Below are 19055 nucleotides of genomic sequence, written 5' to 3'. Positions count from 1 at the left end.
TTTCATTAATGTATTGTATCACATTGATTGATTTGTGGATGTTGAACCAACCTTGTAGCCCAGGAATAAATCACACTTGGTCGTGGTAAATAATCCTTTTAATGTACTATTGGATCCTATTGGCTAACATTTTGGTGAGAACTTTCACATCTGTGTTCATCAAGGATATTGATCTGTAATTCTCCTTTTTTTTTTTTTTTAAGATTTATTTATTTATTTGACAGACAGAGATCACAAGTAGGCAGAGAGGCAGACAGAGAGAGAGGAGGAAGCAGGCTCCCTGCTGAGCAGAGAGCCCGATGTGGGGCTCAATCCCAGGACCCTGGGATCATGACCTGAGCCGAAAGCAGAGGCTTTAACCCACTGAGCCACCTAGGCGCCCCTGTAATTCTCCTTTTTGATGGGGTCTGTCTGGTTTTGGGATCATGGTAATGCTGGCCTCATAAAATAGGTTTGGAAGTTTTCCTTCTACTTCTATCTTTTAGAACAGTCCCAGGAGAATAGGTATTAATTCTTCTTTAAATGTTTGGTAGAATGCCCCTGGGAAGCCGTCTGGCCCTGGGCTCTTATCTCTTGGGAGATTTTTGATGACTGCTTCAATCTCCTTATATAGGTCTGTTCGGGGTTTCTATTTCTTCCTGGTTCTGTTTTGGTAGTTTATATGTCTCTGGGAATGAATCCATTTCTTCCAGATTGTCATATTTGCTGGTGTAGAGTTGCTCATAATATGATCTTATAGTTGTTTGTATTTCTTTGGTGTTGGTTGTGATCTCTCCTCTTTCATTCGTGATTTTATTTATTTGGGTCCTTTCTCTTTTCTTTTTGATAAGTCTGGCCAAGGGTTTATCAATCTTTTTAATTCTTTCAAAGAACCAGCTCCTAGTTTTGTTGATTTGTTCTACTGTTGTTTTGGTTTCTATTTCATTGATTTCTGCTCTGGTCTTTATTATTTCTCTTCTCCAGCTAGGTTTAGGCTTTCTTTGCTATTCTCCAGCTCCTTTAGATGTAGGGTTAGTTTGTGTACTTGAGACCTTTCGTTTTTCTTGAGAAAGGCTTGCATTGCTATATATTTTCCTCTCAGGTCCGCCTTTGCTGTGTCCCAAAGATTTTCAACAGTTGTGTTTTAATTTTCATTTGTTTCCATGAATTTTTTCAGTTCTTCTTTAATTTTCTGGTTGACCCATTCATTCTTTAGTAGGATGCTCTTTAGCCTCCATGTATTTGAGTTCTTTCCAACTTTCCTCTTGTGATTGAGTTCTAGCTTCAGAGCTTTGTGGTCTGACAATATGCAGGGAATGATCCCAGTCCTCTGGTACTTGTTGAGACCTCATTTGTGATCCAGGATGTGATCTATTCTGGAAAATGTTCCATGTTGCTTTGGGATGGAATGTTCTGAATATATCTGTGATGTCCATCTGGTTCAGTCTGTCATTGGGTGGCTCAGTGGGTTAAGCCGCTGCCTTCGGCTCCGGTCATGATCTCAGGGTCCTGGGATCGAGTCCCACATCGGGCTCTCTGCTCAGCGGGGAGCCTGCTTCCCTCTCTCTCTCTCTGCCAGCCTCTCTGACTACTTGTGATCTCTCTCTGTCAAATAAATAAATAAAATCTTTAAAAAAAAAAAAAATAAAGCCTTTATTTCCTTGTTGATCTCTTGCTGAGATGATCTATCCATTTCAGTGAGGGGAGTGTTAAAGTCCCCTACTATTACTGTATTATTGTTGATGTGTTTCTTTGCTTTTGTTATTAATTGGTTTATATAATTGGCTTCTCCCATGTTAGGGACATAGATGTTTAAAATTGTTAGATCTTGTTGGACAGTCCCTTTAAGTATGATATAGTGTCCTTCTTCATCTCTTATTATAGTCCTTGGCTTAAAATCCAATTGATATGATATAAAGATTGCTACTCCTGCTTTCTTTTGATGTCCATTAGCATGGTAAATTGTTCTCTGCCCCCTCACTTTAAATCTGGAAGTGTCTTTGGGTCTAAAATGAGTTTCTTGCATACGGCATATCAATGGGTCTTGTTTTTTTTTTTTTTATCCATTCTGATACCCATCGTCTTTTGATTGGGGTATTTAGCCCATTTACATCCAGGGTAACTATCGAAAGTTATGAATTTAATGCCATTGTATTACCTGTAAGGTGACTGTTACTCTATATTGTTTCCTTTCCCTTCTGGTCTGTTACTTTTAGGCTCTCTCTTTGCTTAGAGGACCCCTTTCAATATTTCCTGTAAGGCTGGTTTGGTGTTTGCAAATTCTTTTAATTTTTGTTTGTCCTGGAAGCTTTTTATCTCTGCTTCTATTTTCAGTCATAGCCTAGCTGGATATAGTATTCTTGGCTGCATATTTTTCTCATTTAGTGCTCTAAATATATTATGCCAGTCCTTTCCGGCCTGCCAGGTCTCTGTGGATATGTCTGCTGCCAATGCAGTATTTCTTCTGTTGTATTTTACAGACCTCTTGTCCTGATCTGCTTTCAGAATTTTCTCTTTGCCACTGAAGTGTGTAAGTTTTACTATTAGATGATGGGGTGTGGACCTATTTTATTGATTTTGAGGGGGGTTCTCCGTGCCTCCTGGATTTTAATGCTTGTTCCCTTCACCAAATTAGGGAAATTCTCTGCTATAATTTGCACCAGTATACCTTCTGCCCCTCTCTGTCTTCTTCTTCTGGGATCCTGATTATTCTAATATTGTTTTGTCTTCTTATAGTATCACTTATCTCTTAAATTCTCCCCTCATGGTCCAGGAGTTGTTTATCTCTTTTTTTCTCAGCTTCTTTATTCTCCATCATTTGGTCTTCTATATCACTAATTCTCTCTTTTGCTTTGCTTATCCAAGTAGTAGAGCCTCCATTTTTTTATTGCACCTCTTTAATAGCTTTTTTGATTTCAACTTGTTAGGTTTTAGTCCCTTTATTTCTCCAGAAAGGGATTTTGTTTCTCCAAAAAGGGATTCTCTAGTGTCTTTCATGCTTTTTTTGAGCCCAGCTAGCACCCTGATAATTGTTATTCTGAACTCTGGTTCACATCTTACTAATGTCCATATTGATTAGGTCAGTCGCTGTCAGTACTTCCTCTTGTTCTTTTTTTTGAGGTGAGTTTTCTCTCGTCATTTTACCCAGATAAGAATAGATAAACAAGAGGACAAAATACGAAAAGGTGAGCAATGACCCAAGAAAAATGTACACTAACCCAATTGGAAGAGACCCAAAACTGGAAGGAGAAGAAAGGGGAAAAAAAAAAAGATTAGGCTGGTGAATAGAACAGAGCCACCACTTGATTTTGGGTGTATTTTGGTCTGTTAGAAGAGATTTTAAAGAAAGAAAAACTTATATATATACAAAAATAAGGGTAGACATGATGAAGCATGTCTGTATGACTGTAAAGATGAAAATTCAAAATGATTCTGAAAAAGGAATTGATAAGAGGTTGGTTGGAAAAAGGAAAAAGAAAAGAGAGAATGTGATCAGGCTAGAGACTAGAACAAAGCCATGTGCTAGATCTAGGGTATATTTTGATCTATTAGAAGAAATTGTATCCCAAAATTTTAAAGAAAAATCCTTTATGTATACAAAAAATAAGGTTAAATACAATGAAGGGATAGAATATGACTATAACAGGGACGCCTGGGTGGCTCAGTTGGTTAAGCAGCTGCCTTCGGCTCAGGTCATGATCCCAGCGTCCTGGGATCGAGTCCCACATTGGGCTCCTTGCTGAGCGGGGAGCCTGCTTCTCCCTCTGCCTCTGCCTGCCATTCTGTCTGCCTGTGCTCGCTCTCTCCCCCTCTCTCTCTGATAAATAAATAAAATCTTTAAAAAAAAAAAAAAAAAAAAGAATATGACTATAACAATGAAAAGTTAATAAGATTTTTTAAAAAGGTATTGATAAGATATAATTGTTAAAGACCATATAAATAGGAAAGAGGAAAAGTTAAAAAAGTAGAATAAGAAAAAAATAAAATTTACAAAAGTTAACTTTGAAAGACTAAAGGATCTTGGGAAAAAAGCCATGCATTCTATGTGTTGTTTTCCCCTAGCTCTGGAGTTCCACAGTTCTCATTGATCAGTGGACTTGGTCTTGGCTGGATGTTCTTGCTGCTCTTCTGATGGAGGGGCCTTTTGCAGTGATTCTCAAGTGTCTTTGCTTGAGGCAGAATTGCACAGCCCTTGCCAGGGGCCAGGCTGAGTAATCTGCTTGGGTTTTCTCTCGGGAGCTTTTGTTCCCTGAATGATTTCCGTACAGCTTTGGAGGAAGGGAATGAGGATGGCAGCCTCCCAGTCTCCAGCCTATAGGAGCCGAGAGCTCGGGGCCTCACTCCTCAGTGCACCCTCAGAGTAAAGCAGTCACTCCCTCCCATCTCCCTGGTCTCCGGCCACATTCTGTGCTCCTTCTGCCTGTGACTGTGTTTCTATGTCTGGCACATAGCCCCGTTTGGACTTTCCAAACCCAGCAGTTTCCTGCAGTGTGCTCCTGTGCTGCTCCTCTCAGAGGAGGAAGGAGGGGGTCTTTCTGGATCTGCCACTTGTAGGGTACCTACTGGAAGAGCAGTGGCTTGACTGTGCCTCGGATCTCAGATTAAGGTAACCCCGAGCTGAGATTTCACTCCTCAGCTCCATGTCTGGAGCCGGCTTTCCTGCTCTGATACCTGGGAGCTCTGCCATACTCAGGCACCCCTGGTCTTTCTGTCACCCTGCGGGTCCTGAAACCACACTGTCTCTGCAAGGGCTGTACCCGCACCCCCCCGCTTAGCCTCTGGAGCGACATCCGTCAGTGGAGCAGACTTATAAAAGTTCCAATTTTGTGCTCTCTCACTTGCGAGGAGCTGGCCTCTCCTGCTGTGGTCTGTCTTCCCATCGCTTTGGATTCACTTCTCTGCATGTTCTACCATCTGGAAAGTAGTTGATTTTCTGTTCCTAGAATTGCTGCTCTTCTTCTATCTCCTGTTGAGTTTGTAGGTGTTCAGAATGGTTTGGTAACTATCGAGCTGAACTCCTGGGACATTATGATGTTTCAGTCTCCTACTCTTCCGCCATCTTACTTCCTCTCCTCACTTTCTCTTTCTTAAGGTAGCTTTGTCTGTGTTCCCTCTGGCTCTTCTGCTCCCTTCTCCTCCTTGTGACAGAATCTTTTCTGCCTCCCTCCCCAACTCTGTATCCTTAAGCTTGCAGTGCTATATTAGGATTTTTCTGTTTTCCCGCTAGTTACAGAGAATTTATGTTTTCTAGTTCCTAGAATTGCTGAAGGAATGGTTCCTATAGGTTTTACTTGTCCTCATTGATTTTATTTTTATTTTGGGGAGGAAGAAAATAGTGAGTTTTAAATCAGAATGCCACTATTGTGTTCCAAACCTGAGGGTTGTTCTATAATGGAAGTTTTGTAGATGAAGAATTAAAAGCAAATATTAAACAGTATATACATTTGTCCTTAAAAGGGAAGCTAGAGTTTTGAGGTTCTTAAATTTAGTGTAGTTAATGTGTATGTTAAGTAGAATTCTCCTGACCTTTATTGTGGTTGTTTTCATGAAGAAAAATAGAGAAAAATAATAACCACAGATTTGGGGGATTTTATTTCATTACCAATTATGCCTACCTTTTGCCTTCTGAAAATATTGATTTAAAAGGCTCTTAAAACTGACCAAAGACCATATGATAATCCAGACTTATTTGTAGATGACTTGACTGAGGTTTGGAGAGGTAAAGTGACTGTCTGAGATCACACAGGTAGATGGAGATGTGACTAGAACCCTGGCTTCCAGACCATTTCTCTGTCTCCAACATTAGATTTTCGTTTTAGGAGTCAGGACATTACATGTACAGTTTGGTCTGATACAAACTATAATTCTAGGCTGTAGATCTGTGACCTGTTTTGTAATAAGTAAAGTAAAAAAAGTTCCTGTCAAGAAAGTATAGGACCTAGTGGTGAGTGGCTGGTTCAGTCTAGAGCATGCAACTCTTATTCTTGGGGTTATGAGTTCAAGCTTCACATTGGGCATGGGACCTACTTAAAAAGAAGAAGAAGAAGAAGAAAAGAAGGTATATAATGTCTCAGAATGATATCCTTGAGGGAAGAGCAATATGATTAAAAAAGCCTGTAGCTACAGCACTATTTTGAAGCAAGGACTTTAACTGTAGGCAATAAAATGTTTATGTTATTCATAAAAGAGCTATAAGTGCTTTATAAATTTAACCTTTTCTGTTTCCATGGTCTGAAGTAAAAAGTATACAGTGCCCTTTTATTTTTGTATGTTCTTAAAGGTAGAACAAGGAAAATATTGCCAAGAAGTGCTGACTTACTGATTTCTTTCTGTGATCTTTTGCATTCTGCTGATTGAATGTGAATTTGGAAGGGTTATTTACACATGCACATGAAACTAAAGAGAGTTATAATTTGAATGAATGTTTTAAACAAGTAGAAACAGTCTAATAAGTTCCTAACTAGTAAATGATATTTATGTAGCAAAGTTAAATCATTACAGGTCTATTTCCTTTAGTTTAATGTTTAGGGACTTATTTAGGTGAAATGCACATCGATTTGCTTCTGTAATGTTTTCTGGCATCATGGTTTAAAGAATAATTTCATCTTAAATATAGTCTTTGAGGACCTTTCAGATGTTAGGCACTCTCCTAGGGGCTTTGCATATATTTATTATAACCATTAACAACAGTGTCCAGAGTAAGTTAGTATCCCCATTTTGATGACAAGAAAAGTAAAACTTGAAGAGGAAACTTTCTCAAGATTACAGTTTTAAGCAGCTAAGTAGGGGTGCAAACTCAAATCTCTGTGATACTGAAGATAGTTCTTCTTTACTTTATGCCAAAAATTCTCCAAAGGGATCAGACTAAGATAGACTTCAGAACACATTTGTAAAATCTATACCACAGTCTTGATTATTTGATAATTAAGTACTCTCTGGCAGTATTTGTCCATAAAAGAATATGTTCTTTTCTGACTATCAGGCCCCTTGCCTGAGAGCCTATGATATTTATTAGAAATGAATAGAAGCATTGCCAGTAAGTAGCAGTTCTTCCAGCCTACAGTTCTATCTCTGAATAGAAATACCAAGGGGTCATTTATGAAAGAACTTGATATTTGCTTTCTAGGACATGAGCTATGAACGATCACATAGCCCATGAGAAACGGGGAAAATTCCATATGCCATTCTTTATATAAACTATCAAAAGCCACTAAAGTTAACTTGGTTTTATGTATTTGAAAAGCAGTCAAATGTCTGTTTAACATTTGTTACTAGTTCTTTCTTAAATCTGATATGCAGTAAGAAATAGGCAGGAAAGCATATTTGGAATCAAAGGCATCACATAATTTTAATCTTTTTAAAAAATTGATTTGGTGTAAACATGTCTCATTTTTAACTGTATTTTGGTGGAGTCTTTAGGGTGTTCTATGTATAGTAGCTGGGCAGCTGCCAGTAGTGACAGTTTTACTTCTTCGTTACCAATTTGGATGCCTTTTATTCCTTTATCTTGTGTGATTGTTGCAACTAGGGCTCCCAGTATGTTGAAGAAAAGTGATGGGAGTGGACATCCTTGTCTTGTTACTGCTCTTAGAGGAAAAGCTATCAGTCAGTATTTTACCATTGAGCATAATGTTAGCTGTGGGTTTTTCATATATGGCCTTTATTATGTTGAGCTATGTTCCCTGTAAACCAATTTTGCTTAGGGTTTTTAACATAAATAGGTGTTGAAATTCGTCACACTTCTTCTGCCTCTACTGGGATGATCGTGTGATTTTTACTTTTCATTTTGTTGATGTGGTGTATGATATTGATTTGTGACTGTTAAACTATCCCTACATCTTTGGACTAAATTCCACTTGATCATGGTGAATGATCATTTTAATGTATTGTTGAACTTGGCTTGCTAATATTTTGTTGAGGATTTTGCATCTGTGTTGATCAGAGATACTAACCTGTAGTTTTCTTCTTTTGTAGTGTCTTTGGTTTTGGTGTCAGAGTAATGCTGACCTCATAGAATTAATTTGGGAGCTTTCCTTCTAATATTTTTTGGGGGAATAGTTTGAGAAGAATACATATTCTTTATTTTTTTTAATTTATTTTAGTATTAACTCTTCCTTAAATGTTTGGTACAATGCACCTGTAAATCCATCTGGTCCTAGACTGTTGTTTGCTAGGAGTTTGATTACTGATTGAGTTTCACTGCTAGCAGTTAGTTTGTTCAAATTTTCTATTTCTTCTGATTCAGGTGTGGACATTTAAATGTTTCTAGGAATTTATTCATTTCTTCTAGGTTGCCCAATATAATTTTCATAATATTCTTATAATCCTTTGCATTTCTGTGCTATCAGTTGTTATTTATCCTCCTTCACTTCTGATTCAGTCCTTTCTCTTTTTTTTTGTTGCTGAATCTGGCTAAAGGCTTATCAGCTTTATCTTTTCAGAGAACCAGTTCCTAGTTTCACTGACATTTTCTTTTTTTCTTTCTTTTTTTAAGTTCTCTATTTCTGCTCTAGCCTTAATATTTCCTTCTATTAGCTTTGGGCTTTGTTCTTTCTATAGATTTCTTAGATGTAAGGTTAGGTGTTTGAGATTTTTCTTGTTTCTGATTTAGGCTTGTATTGTTACAAACTTCCCTCTTAGAACTGCTTTTTGCTGCATCTCAAAGATTTTGGACAGTTGTATTTTCTTTTATCTCCATAGATTTTATTCCCTCTTTGACTTTTTTTTTTTTTTTTTGGTTGACCCATTGATTGTCTACTAGCATGTTGTTTAGCCTCTGTGTATTTGTGTTCTTTCTAGATTTCCTCTTGTAATTGATTTCTAGTGTTACACTGTTGTGGTCAGAAAAGATGCTTGATAGGATTTCAGTCTTACGGATTTTATTGAGATATGTTTTATGGCTTAACATGTGATCTGTTCTGGAAAATGTTCTGTGTGCACTTGAAAAGAACATATATTCTGCTGTTTTCAGATAGAATGTTGTATATATATTTGTTAGGTCCATTGGTCTAATGTGTTGTTCAAAAATACTGTTTCCTGTTGATTTTTTTCTCTGGATGGTCTTACACTGATGTAAGTGTTGTGTTAAAGCCACCTACCATTATTGTCAATTTCTCCCTTTATGCCTGTTAGTAGTTGCTTTATATATTTGGTTGTCCAGTGTTGGGTGCATAGACATTTACAGCTGTTACATCCTCTTTTTAGAATGTTCCCTTTATCATTATATAATGCCAGGCTTAGACTTTAAAACAGAGACTGTAACATAAGACAGTTTTATGTGATCTAAATATTGCTACCTTGGCTTTTTGTTTCACTGCTGTTTGCATGGAATCTTCTTCCATCCATTAAGTGTATACATGTCTTTAGGTCTAAAGTAAGCCTCTTATAGGCAGCAAATGGATAGGTCTCTCTCTCTCTCTCTCTCTCTTTTTAATCTTTTCAGTCACCCTGTATCTTTTAATTGTAGCATTTACCTTTAAAGTAATTATTCATAGGTATGTTCTTATTGCCATTTTGTGACTTACTTTCTGGTTGTTTTTCTCCATTCCTTCTCTTTATTCTCTTCCCTTTTGTTTTGATGGCTTTTTGGTGTTACCCTTTTAATTCCTATCTCCTTTTTTGTGTGTGTTTATCTATTATAGGTTTTAGATTTGCATTTACCATTAGGTTAATATATAACATCTTATGGGTATAGCAGTCTGTATTAAGTTGAGGGTCACTTAAGTTCAAACAGATTCTAAAAGCACGAAATATTTACTCCCCTACCCACATTTTATGAATGTTATATAATTTTATTTTGTGTATCCTTGATTCAGTATTGTGTGTATAATTCATTTTACTGCTTTTGTGTTTTCATCTCCATACTGGCTTTTTAAGAGATTTTGCCTACCTTTGTTATTTATTTTTACTTATTCATGAAATTTCTTCCTTTGATAATTGTCTTACTGTTAGGGCCTTTTCTTTCCACTCAGAATTCCTTTCAACATTTTGTGTAAGGCTAGCTTAGTGGTAATGAACTCCTTTAACTTTTGTTTGTCTGGGAAACTCTATCTCTCCTTTTATTCTAAATGATTATCTTGCTGGAGAGAGTATTCTGGTTGCAGGTTTTTTCCTTTAAGCACTTTGAGTATATCATGACACTGTCTTCTAGCCTGCAAAGTTTCTACCAAGAAATCAGCTGATAGCCTTATGGGGTTTCCTTTGTATGCAACTGTTTTTGCTCTTGTTACTTTTACAATTCTTTTAATAATTAATGAGGCAGAAAGTAATGATAATGTAGGGAGATGTGGCTTTCCTTAGATGCTCTGCCTCCTGAATATGGAGGTCTGTTTCTTCCCCCAGGTTAGGGAATTTTTCAGCTATTATTTCTTCAAATAAGTTTTCTTTCTCTCTTTTCCTTCTGAGATCCCTATAATGCTTATGTTATTGTGCTTGATGAAATCATGGAGTATCCTTATCTTCCTTTATTTATTTATTTATTTATTTTTGGTGCAGCTTAGTTGCTTTCCATTACCATTTTCCAGATCACCACTCTGTTCTTTTCAATCCTTTGTTCTGTTGATTCCCTCTAGTGTGTTTTTTCCCCCCATTATTGAGTTCATCTCTGTTAGGTTCCTTTTTTTTATTTCCTTTTTGTTGAAGATCTGCGATCTTTTTTTTTTTTCCCCTCAAGTCCCTTGAGTGGGGAATATCTTTATGACCGTTACTTTGAATTCTTTATCAGGCATAGTGCTTATCTCCATGTCATTTAGCTTTTTTGCTGCGATTTTTTTTCTTGTTCTTTCATTTGGGATATAGTCTTCTCTCTCCTCATTTGGTCAAACTCTGGGTCTGTGTATTAAGAAGGTCAACTCTGTCTCTTGGTCTTGAAAGTAGTGGCCTTATGAAGAAAAGCTTCTGTGCCCTGGAGCCCAGTGCCCCTGAGCATCAGAACCAGGCACTACAGGGGTGTCTTTGTGGGCTCTGTACACCTGCTGTTGTGGCCCAGTCATATTTGCCTTTAGTCCAGTTGGCTATAGTGACCTGTCTTATTTTGCTTGCTATGGGCACATCATACCAGGTTTGGTCCTGCACCACTGAGAGGCTCGAGACTACTATATGGTTGCATGTGGGAGGTGTCTACATCTAGTTTGCCTTAGCTATAGGCATTTCAAAAGGCAGGGTACTTTCCCTGTGGGGCTCCCTGAGAAGCTTTTTTTGGTGGGAGGGGTGGGCAGTCAGAGTAGATATCTATACCCAGCCTGTTTGCTGTAGCTGCAGACACACCAAGTGCAGGGCACTCTCCTGGGGTGGCCAGCTCAAAGGTTTGGTTGCTGGAACTGTGGGTGTGCTGGTGTGTGGGGTTATCCCTGCCTCTACCCAAGAAAGAGTCACTTTGCAGTGGTGCTAGTCCTTGCTGGGGCTGTTTGCTGGATGTGGTGGGCACGAGCTGCTTTTTGGGGATACCTACCAAGTTGTGGGTGTGGGCTGTATGGGGAGGGTGAGGTATATAGTGCTAGTGAGATAGGTGGATAGGGTTTACACAGATTCCCACATGTGTCAGGCTACTTAGGCTAGGGGAGAGGAAGTGAAGTGGTGCCTCCGTATACTTTTGTTCTTGGAAAAGGTTCCTGAAGATTCCTGCCCCTTCAGCAGCACTTGTTCTGTGATTAGTAAATAAGTCTCTTTCTGTGTATACCACAGGCACTTTTCAAATTGCTGCTTCTATGCTGTATCTAGGCTGGGATATTTATTATAGGTTTTTTGTTTTGGCTTATTTTAGGGCAAGGACAGTTTCCCATTGCGCTTTAGCTCTTCCAGAGCTAAGCCTGCTGATTTTTAAAGTACCTGGAGTTAAACCCTGCTGACTTTAACAGCTTTCAAAGTTAAGCCTCACTGGTTATCAGAGCCAAATGTTATGGGAGCTCATCTTCGCAGTGTGGTTCCCTAGTGCCTGGGGTACCTGGCATGGAGTCTGATCATCTCACTTCTCCACACTTGGGATGTCGCTCCTCTCTGTTTTAGTCTCATCCAGGGGGGTTTGATTCCAGGGCAGCTCTGTCCCATTCTGCCCTAAAGAGGGCAGAAGATTTGGTCTTTCCACAGTTAACTTTGGATGCCAGACTTTGGGTCATTTTTCAGAGTGACTTGCACAGATAGAGCTGTTATCTTGGTGTATCTGTGGAAGGAGTTGAGCTCAGGATGCTCCTACCACTCCATCGTCCTGCTCCCCCCAACTCCTGTTATTTCCTTTTCAATGAACAGATCTCACGGCCTTATATGAAGGGGTTTAAATAATTACAAAAGGAGTTTGAGTAAAAATCACTTGAAAATTACTTGCAGACATGATGAACACTTTTTCTTAAATATTTCAGTGTTCTTTAATAAAGGGGATACTCCCTAACATAACTATAATGCAGTTGTAAAAATCAGGAAGTTAAAAGTGATATATTATCTAATATAGTGACACTTTATTCAAACTTTGAAAAAAATCAGATCCAAGATTCAACCCAGGATCAAACATTGCATTTAGTTGTCCTTTATCATCAGTTTTTAAAAATCTGGAACAGATGCTTGGTCTTGGTCTTTTATGCTCTTGCTATTTTTGAAAAATGTATATCAGTTATTTTGTAGTAAGTCCTTGATTTGGATTTGTCTGGTTTCCTCAAGATTGGAGTTATACATTTTTGTCAGGAATGTTAGAGAAGCAATGTTATGTCTTTCTCAGTGCATAATAGGAGGATGCACTTGATAGCTTTTTGTCCCATTATTGGTGATAATAAGTTAGTTCACTTGATATTGGTAGACCATTATAAAGATGCTTTTCCATTATAGGTACAGGCATACCTCAGTCATATTGCAGGTTTGGTTCTAGACTACAGCAATAAAGTAACTACTTCAATAAAGCAAGTCAAATGAATTTTTTTGGTTTTCTAGTGCATCTAAGTTATGTTTTTATTATTCCATGGTATATGAAGTATATAATAGCATTATGTCTAAAAAAGCAATGTGCATAATACCTTAACATTTTATTACTAAAAATGCTAATCGTCTTAGCTTTCAGTGAGTCATAATCATTGATCAACATAATAATGAAAAATTTTGAAATATTGTAAGAATTACCAAAATGTGATAAAGAGACATGAAGTACCAATAGATTCAGTTTGTAAAAAAAATCAATATATATGATATGTGATAAAAACAAAACACAATAAAATGATATATGCATGCATTACATATGTTGGGGGAGGTAATTTGACATTATGTAAATACCAGTCTTGCACTTGCTCATTTTGGCATTTATTAGTGATTCTTTCTTGAATCAGTTATTACTGTAATGGCTATCAAAGCAGTATCCATATTTACATTGATATTTCCAGTGAAGAGGTACAAACCTGTAATACTCTTTTCAGGTAGGCTTCTGTCTCACCAGAGCCCAGGTGTGCCGTGAACCCTTTAGTCACACATTCTGATGTGCACACATGTGGCAGTGACCAATAACATATTTTACTCCTCCTAGAGACTGCTTGTATTATGGGGCTATAGTCCCTGCGTTGAGACAAATATGAATATACATGCATGCCATTATAGAAGAATGATGGCATTTTTTTCATTTTTTTTTCTCCTGAATATATCTTTTAGAGTTTAGCTTACTAAACGATTGCTCTGTGGGGATTAATTTTGTCATCTGTATAGTATATCATGATAATTAGATAAGTTTTTTTTTAACTTGTAAATTCTCTCAACAATTAAACTAGAGGGGGAGCCTTTTTGAAAGATATTTTTCAATCTGATTTTTTTAAATGTTATTTGTTAGGATCCGAGGTGTTGGAACAGCAGCTGTTAATATGTGCCTTGTGGCAGCTGGAGTTGCAGATGCCTATTATGAAATGGGAATTCACTGCTGGGATATGGCAGGAGCTGGCATTATTGTTACCGAAGCTGGTGGAGTACTATTGGACGTGACAGGTAAAATTATGGAACAGTAAAAGCATTTTTCTCTCTGTTGGACTTTCCTTTATATGTAGCTTTTTTCCTTTACTGTTTAATATATATTAGTATTTATTACATAAATTCTTAAAGACAAAACAAAAACAAGTCATGTAGTTTTCTGCAAAATAAGAATAACAAATTGAGGGGCGCCTGGGTGGCTCAGGGGGTTGAGCCTCTGCTTTCGGCTCGGGTCATGATCCCAGGGTCCTGGGATCAGAGCCTGCATTGGGCTCTTTGCTGAGCAGGGAGCCTGCTTCCCTCTCTGACTCTGCCTGCCTCTTTGCCTACTTGTGATCTCTGCCAAATAAAATCTAAAAAAAAAAAAAAAAGCAAAAAATAAAAAACAAATTTAGAGATAGAGGCAAGGATAAGAAGCTAATTATAATATGGGATTAATAATGATAAATAATTAAGCCTCTTCAGACATGAGTATCAGGAACTCTTTTTTTTCCATCTTGAATTACTTTATTTTAAAATCACTTATTCATGTGTAAACATAAAACCAAATTTAAGATACAGCTATGAAACCAAAACATTTTCAAATTAAAAATAAACCAAGCTATACAACAAAGAAAATTCAAAAGTATAATATTAATTCAATATGACCATTAATATTGTCCAGAATCTATCTGTAACAGTGCTTGCTGTGGCCGTAGTTCTTTTACTTTCAGATGTGTGTTCCATATAGTGAGCTGGAGCGTGACTCAGTTTGTCAAAATCTTCGTTTTGTCCCTGGCGTGAACACATTACTTAAATATGAACGCTATCTCCATTCTTTCCCCATTAGTCCAGGTTAAATAAATGTTGTACACCGGAACTCTTTTTTTTAAAAAGATTTTATTTATTTGACAGACAGGCATCACAGGTAGACAGAAGGCAGGCGGAGAGAGGAGGAAGCAGGCTCCCCACGGAGCAGAGAGCCCGATGTGGGGCTTGATCCCAGGACCCTGAGATCATGACCTAAGCCGAAGGCAGAGGCTTTAACCCACTGAGCCACTCAGGTGCCCCAAGATGGTGAAAATTTTTTAAGTGAAGAGTAAACCTGGGCTAAAAGTATTCACCAGTGATCAGGGAGAAAAGCAATGAAGAAGTAAAGAAATGGGAAGGAGAGTGATATGAAAATGCTGTGCTGTGGAGTCAGATTTCCTGTCCATAGATTCCCAAACATGAAAGAGGTAAAAAAGTAATAAAAAGATTAGAAAAAGAACACAGGAAAGAAGTAGATGAAACTAATATTACATTGCATGTTAACTCATGAATTTAAATTTAGAAAAAAAAAATGACATTTTTCAGACTGGTATGATTGAGAGTCCCCCCCCCAAAAAAACTCTGGTATTTACTAAAAGATTCTTAAAACTCATTTATGTATTGCCAAAGCTTAAACATTATGATAATGACAGTTTTTTTTTTTAAAGAAAACAAAGTATTAAAATGCTATGATTGACCAATACACATACTATACTAGTTTTACAGGAATCATGTTTGGTTTGATTTTAGGTGCGCCATTTGACTTGATGTCACGAAGAATAATTGCTGCGAATAATAAAACCTTAGCAGAAAGGATAGCCAAAGAAATTCAGGTGATACCACTTCAAAGAGATGATGAAGAGTAATTGCAGCAGCACCACGTAGTCACAACTGCTTCACCCCATATTTGCTGACACACTGACAGTGTTATAAAACTTTAGGATGTTTGTTTCGCGTGTGGAGTATGTTTGATTTAAATTCTTTGATATCCAGATGAAAAATTGGATTTTGTTTTATATTTTACTAAGACTGAGGATGAAAGAACAGAGGAAATATTTCATTGTTTTAAAAAATTTTGTGTGTAAGAATGTGCTTTGGGGAAAAACACACAGGCAGTTGAGGAGACAAGGTATCAATCACATCAACTGCAATAGTTAGCAATTTAGAGTTTCTGAGTATGTATGAGCCTCTGAAATTGACTATGTGCATAGCATTCTTAATTAGAGAGGTACCTTTTTAGAAAAGATTTTCTCCTTAGTTCCCAAAGCCGTATTAAATTTGTAAGTCTATAATGGGTACTTCCTAGACCAAGGTATTTTTCTTTGCAGAGAACCTAGTTTTACTCGTCAGTGTTCACATAGCACCTAGCAGAGTATCTGACAAATATGGGCAATTAAAAAATAAGCATTGAAAGAATAAATATTTTGGAGGTAACAATTCCTACTTATAACATACATAAAGTAATGAGCTCACCACTCTTTATTTTTATTTTAGGTTTTAAAGTAAAAATTATCCCATCATCGTTTTCATGTTTAATATTATCATTCCTTTTAACATTTCACATTGCCATACCATTTCAATTACCATATTGCCAGATATCATTTCTAATTGTGGGCATTTCTATAGTTAATATATTTTCTAAGACCCTGCATTACAGTATTTATTTGGATTCAAGAAGCTGTTTCAAAAAAGCATTCTCATCAGCTATCTACTTTTCTACTATAATTAGATACACTGTAAAATTGTACTGAATTCAATATTCATGTTTTAAAGATGTTCATGCTTCATGGTTGTGCCAAGGAAAACCTAGAACCTGGCAGATATACTTTATTGTTAATATTGAACTATTTTTTTCCCCCAGATTTCTTAATTTCTTTGCTACCAGATTCGATTCAGTCTTAAAATATTCCTTAATAGTCTTTGGCTTATGAAACTCGAAGAAAATTATTCTGGTTTATAGACGTTTTAAAAGGTTGATTGACTGCTTAGCCTTGTCCCTGGGCTCTTGAACAGAGATTTTTTAAGGTCTCATGTGAGCCTTGTATTTGGTAGAATGAAAAGTGCATCTGTAAAGTAGGAGGTTATTTTATTGTTGTGCACATCTAATATATTTAAAAATATACTAATATTTGAGTATTATAGTTACTATATTTGTGCTGTTGGTCATGTGCAGTAAAAATATCTTGTACTATATTACTCTACGGTTAATTTTTCAATTAAATTTATTTTAATTAAGACTGATGAAAAATTTTAAGTAACTATGATTGAATGTTGTTAAAATTTCTAGTTTAAAGTACTTCTAGGTGTTTTGTGTTGAGTTGTAAATATTTGACATTTGCAGTTGTGATTGAATATATGTTCTTGAGGGTTTTTTGCCTGCTGTTTTCCCAGCTTTTCTAAAAGACTTGACTTAATTTTTTATTCTAAATGCAATTAGATAATCAGTGGCTGAAATTTCTTTGGATGTTGAAAAAGGATTGGCAAGTGAGTTATCCAACAACAGTTTGAAAATTTGAGTAATAGTCCATCTCTCCAACTCTTTTACAGTTTCTTCTAGTATTTACCTCCATCTTTTTAAGGAGGGATATATTCTGTTACATATTTATGGGTTTTATTCATTACCTGTTAACTTGCTGTTATAGAAGATAAGGATTTTGTACTTTTAACTCACCCATGAGTTACCTTTACCTCTTCTTTTTCATCCTCCTATTACAAGAATATCTTTCTTATTACTGTTAAATTTATATTCAGTGTTTAACTTAGGACTTTTATTCACTGGTTAACTAACTAATAGTGTGTTATGATTATATTTTCTCTCCTGTGCAACTTTTGTTCTTCCTGAAATTAATACATTTTCCCCAGGATTGTAAAACCTCTTTGTTTCCTACTTGTCCAACCCTAATCAGGTATTCTGTTCTATTAGCACTGTTTTCTTTTCCTCCTATAGATACACTTTTGGGGGCCCTTTTCCTTTTCTTGCAGTGTAAACTGGTTACTGGCTAAGTTTGCTGCACCACAGCCCTGGCCCTTCTTTTTATTTCTCTTGTGTTCATTCATCTTTGTCCTTGATCTTCCTGCTCATCCTCTCATTTTGGTGCACCCATCTTCCAGATGCTTAGAGGTAAGGTTTTGAAATCTCCCAAGAAAATGTCTGTCCCTTCATTGATAGTTTGGGTAGTTTTGTTGTTTTAAGATTTTATTTATTTGTTTGACAGAGAGAGATCACAAGTAGGCAGAGAAGCAGGCAGAGAAAGAGAGGGGGAAGCAGGCTCCCTGTTGAGCAGAGAACCCAATGCGAGGCTCCATTTCAGGACCCTGAGATCATGACCTGAGCCGAAGAAGACAGAGGCTTAACCCACTGAGCCACCCAGGCACCCAGTTTGGGTAGTTCTAAAATGCTAGCTTGAAAACAGTTTTCCCTCAGAATTTGCCTCACTTCAGAATTGAGGATGAGAAGTCTTTCAATTTTCAATCCATTAACCAAGTCTCTTTTTATTGAAAATATTAGAAAACTCCTGAAATCAAAAGAAAATCCTAAATTTCCTAGTGATAGGTATTTTTTTTCATCCATTGTACTAATTAGTTATTCATATCCTTTCATTCTGGGAATTTAAGTCCTTTAGTGTTTTGCTTCTTTCATCATTTCCTCCCTGCCTCATTCTCTGTCCTCTTTCTGGAATTTCTATTATTCAGGTATTGGACCTCCTAGATTTATCCTCTTATTTTCTACTTAACATCTCTTTGCTTTTGTTTCTAAGGGACTTCCTTATCTTCCTACCCCTTTATTTACTTTTTTAATGTTATGCCATTCCTTAATTCTATCTCTGTCATTATCCCTTGAAAATTCTTCAGTTTTTCAGGGTTTATTTTAATGAAAATATAACATTAAAATTTGCCCGCACAGGTCAAGCACTGCTTATAGGGAAATCTATAGCCTTCAATGCAAGGTAAAACAAAAACAAAAAACAGTATAAGGATTGATTGCTTGTGGAACATCAGTAATAGCAATGGAAGACATTAGGAGAAGGAAGGGAAAAGTGAAGGGTGGTAGAATTGGAGGGGGAGATGAACCATGAGAGACTGTGGACTCTGAGAAACGAACCGAGGGTTTTAGAGGGGAAAGGGGTGGGGGGTTGGGAGAGCCCAGTGATGGGTATTAAGGAGGGCACATATTGCATGGCGCACTGGGTATTACATGTAAACAATGAATCTTGGAGCACTACATCAAAAACTAATGACATACTATATGGTAACTAACGTAAGAAATTAAATGAGAAAAAAAATGGATTGATTGGAGAAATAAAACTAATTCACTGTCTGATTTCCCACTTAGGTTATTGCAGATCCTTTTGGATTTT

The 19055-nt window shown here is 36.9% G+C and overlaps 1 protein-coding gene across 2 annotated transcripts in view; it reads left to right on the top strand.

Moving 5' to 3' along the window:
- The window catches only part of IMPA1 (inositol monophosphatase 1), a 34637-nt gene extending 17504 nt beyond the window's left edge, over positions 1 to 17133 (top strand). For both annotated transcript variants that reach the window (XM_032316349.1, XM_032316348.1), the window contains exons 8-9: positions 13775 to 13926; positions 15448 to 17133. In XM_032316349.1, coding sequence (XP_032172240.1) covers positions 13775 to 13926; positions 15448 to 15563 — 268 coding nt within the window. In that variant the 3' untranslated portion in view covers positions 15564 to 17133. The remainder of the gene's footprint in view (positions 1 to 13774; positions 13927 to 15447) is intronic.
- Positions 17134 to 19055: the final 1922 nt, after the last annotated feature.

Source organism: Mustela erminea, chromosome 16 (assembly GCF_009829155.1).
Source record: "Mustela erminea isolate mMusErm1 chromosome 16, mMusErm1.Pri, whole genome shotgun sequence".
NCBI lineage: Eukaryota > Metazoa > Chordata > Mammalia > Carnivora > Mustelidae > Mustela > Mustela erminea.
Note: the sequence above shows the minus strand (reverse complement) of the source record. Positions and strands in the feature narration are given on the sequence as shown.